This window comes from Amphibalanus amphitrite, unplaced genomic scaffold (genome assembly GCF_019059575.1).
Source record: "Amphibalanus amphitrite isolate SeventyFive unplaced genomic scaffold, NRLGWU_Aamphi_draft 000105F_arrow, whole genome shotgun sequence".
Lineage (NCBI taxonomy): Eukaryota > Metazoa > Arthropoda > Thecostraca > Balanomorpha > Balanidae > Amphibalanus > Amphibalanus amphitrite.
This window is the reverse complement of record NW_024881600.1, coordinates 610,289-614,966: the sequence shown is the minus strand read 5'-3', so window position 1 is coordinate 614,966 and position 4,678 is coordinate 610,289. Positions and strand designations below refer to the sequence as shown.

At 56.6% G+C, this 4,678-nt stretch overlaps 1 protein-coding gene across 1 annotated transcript; it reads right to left on the bottom strand.

The window, feature by feature from the left end:
• Nucleotides 1–1,806: 1,806 nt before the first annotated feature.
• LOC122380726 (protein lin-31-like) lies at nt 1,807–3,793 on the bottom strand. The gene has a single exon (XM_043364132.1). The coding sequence runs from the start codon at nt 2,912–2,914 to the stop codon at nt 2,099–2,101; it is 816 nt and encodes a 271-aa protein (XP_043220067.1). The 5' UTR covers nt 2,915–3,793; the 3' UTR covers nt 1,807–2,098.
• Between the last annotated feature and the right edge of the window lie 885 nt (nt 3,794–4,678).

The window sequence follows — 4,678 nt, the reverse complement described above, 5'->3', positions numbered from 1 at the left end:
ACTCCAGGTCCAAAAAAGCTTGGACAAACTCACTCACATACTCACATACTCACTCACTGACAAACAGGTTCAGCCGAACTTTTTTTTCAGCGACCCACCAATGGGAATTTCCGGATGCAAAAGCATGTTATCGCATGCTTTTGATCCTCCAATTCTGGATAATCTACTAACCTAAGATAGACCGGTATTTTTTCCATTCCCACGTTATAACAGGGCGTACTTGAAGCAAGTGCCTACTACCACAGCTTGATGAAATGCAGGCTGGTGGTGTTCTGGCTGGTGTTCTATTAATTTAAATACAAATGAGTTTCAGAGTGTTGCAATTTTAGCTGATGAATATAGTAACTTTATCAGTGGACCCATTTTGACCCTAATGTCAAAATTGAGAGGAGGCTGTACACAAGGAAATACTATATTTTGAATGACAAATTAAAACATGATTAAATGCACATTGACGTGATTTAAAAGGTAGGGGCTCTTTAATTTTGTGACCTTCTACAGCTTTCCGTTTCCACTTTATCACTCGATTCATTGATCATGATTGCTATATCAATCATTTATATTATGATTATTGTAGATAATTACTAAATCCTTACTTGTTCCATTATGTCCGGGTACAGGACGACATGACTTACTAATGCTATTTCAAATGTCTTTACGTGCAAATGATAAACAATCCTCTCAGAATTTCAGTTCTTTATTGCGTCTCAAGTTCATGTATTCAGCAAATGTTTGTTCTTTGCGCCAGCTACTTGTCTTCATCAGCTTACTTTCCGCACCTATTTCTGACTGTTTGCCTTTAAATCGTGGCCATCAAACTGACCTATTTTGCTGACGTAGTAAATTTTAAAACCCGGCAAAGTTCTCTCAGCAAACTCCTATTTACCGTCTATCAAGACAGCATTATTGTGCTATGGAATAGCACCTTTATAACTGCACATTATAAAAATGGTAACTGTTTTAGCCATCTCACTGCGAAAGTTTTGTGTAGCAGTCGTCGACGATGGACGCTTGCTGTTTTCAAACTAAGACAGGAACGATCCAATAACAATAGCAAGACCGATTCCCCTGTTCCCATTCCTCTATTCATTACTATTGGGTTAGTAGTGACAAACAATTTCATTTCTTCGTGCCAAAATGCTATAAAATGGATATCACATAAGGAATCGTTGTGTACGTTATGATGAGCTTTTCACTAACCGTAAATCGGTGAAATTTTCCCCACCGCTTTTATAAACCATTTGATTTAAGGTGTGAGAATTTCTCTTTCAAACGTTTGTGTTGAACGTCCTACCATGACGGGGTAAAACATTCACGGCTGAAGAACAAAGAATCAATTTGACAAGCCTATCAAGCTATCATCAGTTCGGGCACACGGTGGACCTGAGCCGTGACTGTGAAACCGGCTCTCATCGTGCCACCGAGTTTCGCGCGTCGCGCGTGTGCCGCCGCTGTCGCCACCTCCGCCGGCCGACCGGTGCAGTGGCGTCCAGCCCCGTCCGGCAATGGCGCCTCAGCTCCCAGCTGGGCTCTGCATAATCCCGCCTAATGACCGGCCGGCCGGCCGGGCCGGGAGATTACAGGCCGTCGCGGCGCGCTCGTCCGGTGACCGAGCCGCAGTCAGACCCCCAGGCGACAGATCCGGCGCCTCCACCCTCTAATACACCCACCGCACCCGCTCGCGGCCCGCGCCCATCAACTCAATAGAATGTCTCAATTTTTCGCCGCCCGGTGGCGCCGCTGAGTGGCACTTGTGTCGGCCCTGTCGCTCCTCCATCTCTCTGCCAGCTCAGACAGCGCTATTCATCATGGAGAAGTATATTTATGCCTCTCTTTACAGCTGCGGTGACATTGACATAGCACCACCGATGCATATACGTCATTTGACATCGACACTCATTCGCCGTGACATCAGGTACACAGACAACAACAACAGCAAACCAATAAAATACATAAACATCGATAAAGCATAGGAACGATTAAGGCCACGGCCGCTGCGCTGAGCCGGGCGGGCCTGCGGGGGGTGCGGGGACCTCTCTGAACCGGCCATAAGGGGGTTGATCTGTGAAGCTGCGGGTGCGGGACTGACTGGCGCCTCCTAGCAGCTCCGGTCGCTGTCCGAGGCCGACTCGCACTCGGAGTGGGACGAGCTGCCGCCCGGGGACAGGTGGCCGTGCTGGGCGTAGCCGAGCACGGCGCTCAGACCGGCCAGCCGCAGCGGCGCCGGGTAGCAGGCGGCGGCGGCGGCGGCGGCCGAGTACGGCCCCCACGGCACCCCGTAGGCGGGCATCGGGGCCAGCGGCGCCAGGCTCGGCTGCGGCCGGCTCAGGTAGCCGTGGTGCAGCGGCTCCGGTCGCACCGGCTCCGGCCGGGCGTCCGACTGCGCCAGGCTCTCCACACTGAACGACTGGCGTGCACGGCCGGCCGGGGCGCACGGCGGGTACGCCGGGAACGGCGCGGCGGCGGCGGCGGCAGTGGCGGGGGCGGCGGGCGGCGGCAGCGGCCGGCCGTACGGCACCGGGCGGCACGGCGCCGACTGGGCCGCCAGCACGGCGCGCACCACCTCCTTCTCATCCTCGGTCAGCTTGAAGCGTTTCCTCCTGCGCAGCAGCGAGCCGTTCTCGAACATGGTCTGCGCCTTGGGGTGGAGCGTCCAGAAGGCGCCCTTACCCGGCTGGTCGGGCCGGCGCGGCACCTTGACGAAGCAGTCGTTGTAGCTGAGGTTATGGCGCAGCGAGTTCTGCCACTTGGTGGCGTTCTGACGGTAGTACGGGAAGTGGTCCATGATGAACTGGTAGATGCTGGACAGCGGCAGCATGCGCTCGGGACTGTTGGCGATGGCCATGGCCGTTAGCGAGATGTACGAGTAGGGCGGCTTCTGGTCGCCGTATGACTCACGGGTCGGGCGCGGCATGGCGGCGGCGGCGGTGCTGGGCGAGGCTGGAGCACAGCGGCGTCACTGAGTCTTCGCAGACCAACTGGTGGCGGCTGGAGTTGGTGACAGCTGGCGACGGCTGATCACTGACGATGACGGGCGAGCTGATGACGTGCGGCACTGCTGACGACTGGCGATGACGGCAGACAGCGCGGCGTCGTGCGTCACTCGGCGGCAGCGGCGGCCCGACTCTGCCGATCGGAGGCGCCGCCGCCACCAGCGGCCGGCCGGGGGCGGAGCCTGGCCGCCGCGCGGCCGCTCATTGGTCGGCGAGGTGCCAGAAAGGCGGCGCCGGGGGCGGTGGTCGCGCGGCGCGGCGGCGCCCGTGGGAGACAGCATGGTAGAGGGAGAGGGGTGAGGCGCACTGCGTCCGGCCGGCCGCGGCACCGGCGCCCGGTGCGGCACATGATTAAACACGGCCCGGCGCGGCCATCCCGCCGCCGCGGAGGAAGCAGGGTTCGTGACTCGCCTGCAGTTGCCCGCCGACCCCCGCCGCCAGCGCGGCCATCTAAATGAAAACGGAAATTTAGGAGACAGCTTGCAGCGGGTGAGCGGCCGCGGCGAATTTATCGCTCCACCTGAAACCAAACAAATTAATCACGCATGTATTACAAAGTCAAATTCATTTTACCGCCGCTTCCCGCTGATCGTGGATCGATTTCGGATGGCGGGGCATGTAAATTCGGCCCTCCGTGCGGCGGTCGACAAACAATTTTCTGTCGACTCACGGCACACACTGTCTTGTCGCCACATAACACTTGAAGGGTGACACTGCACCGGTTCCGTCCATAGCGTAGTGCCCGTCACCACCCGCGCGTTCCAGTCCCACTGAGACGATCCTTTCAGCCGCCGCTGACCTCACCTCTGTCCTTCTGTGAGTCGAGGGCCCGCCTGAGGGCCCCATTCAGCCCGACTACCGTCCAGCCACCAGCCCCGCCGCAGGCCATTCAGGCTGTCCGAGCTGGCAGCGGCGGCCGGCGCACGTGCCCCGTCCACCCATTGTGGGCTGGCCGCCGGAGGTCCAGTTTGTCGGACGGCGGCAGTGAGTCGCATGCACAAACAGCCGCGCGCCCGGCGGCGGGGCACGGCTGCCGCCCCCGGCCCGCTGCCGACCGAGACATTGCATTGTGCCGCGCCTGTCGCCGGCCGGCGGACGGACGGACGCCGCCGCTCGGCTCAGCGGCCAGCGCCGCCTCCTGTCATGACACGCAGTAATGGGATGTCTTTAATGTTTACAGGCGCCATTATCTGTGGGTCATGCATTTGTGATCGGCCCGCCACGCTGTGGAGTGATAATTCAGTTTGTGTGTCGAGCGGCGGGCCAGAAGTCGGAATAATGTAAAATGGCATGACGCAGCATGTCGGGACGGGACAGTTAGTCTGATGGAGCGGCTGATGGGAGACACAACGGCTGTTGTGGTATCAACGACTGTTGACCGACGTAAATGATACCTAGAGATGAGACACAAATCTGCCGGCATCTTAATGTTAATTTCATTCAGTGAAATTAACATTAGCGAATTTGTTCTTGGTTAGCCTGCTAATCACTAGGTTCGCTTCAAACGCGGCCTCGCGTCCTCACATTGTCTTTCAAACGAGCATCAAACGCATTTTCACTTCATGAAATGTTGATGGGCTAGTACAATTATGAACGCTATAAATGGACATTGTAAAGCTGATGTTAATGACCATGCACCGGGTGTTCAACTGTTCATAGCTCGAAATTGAAGTCGGAATAAATAG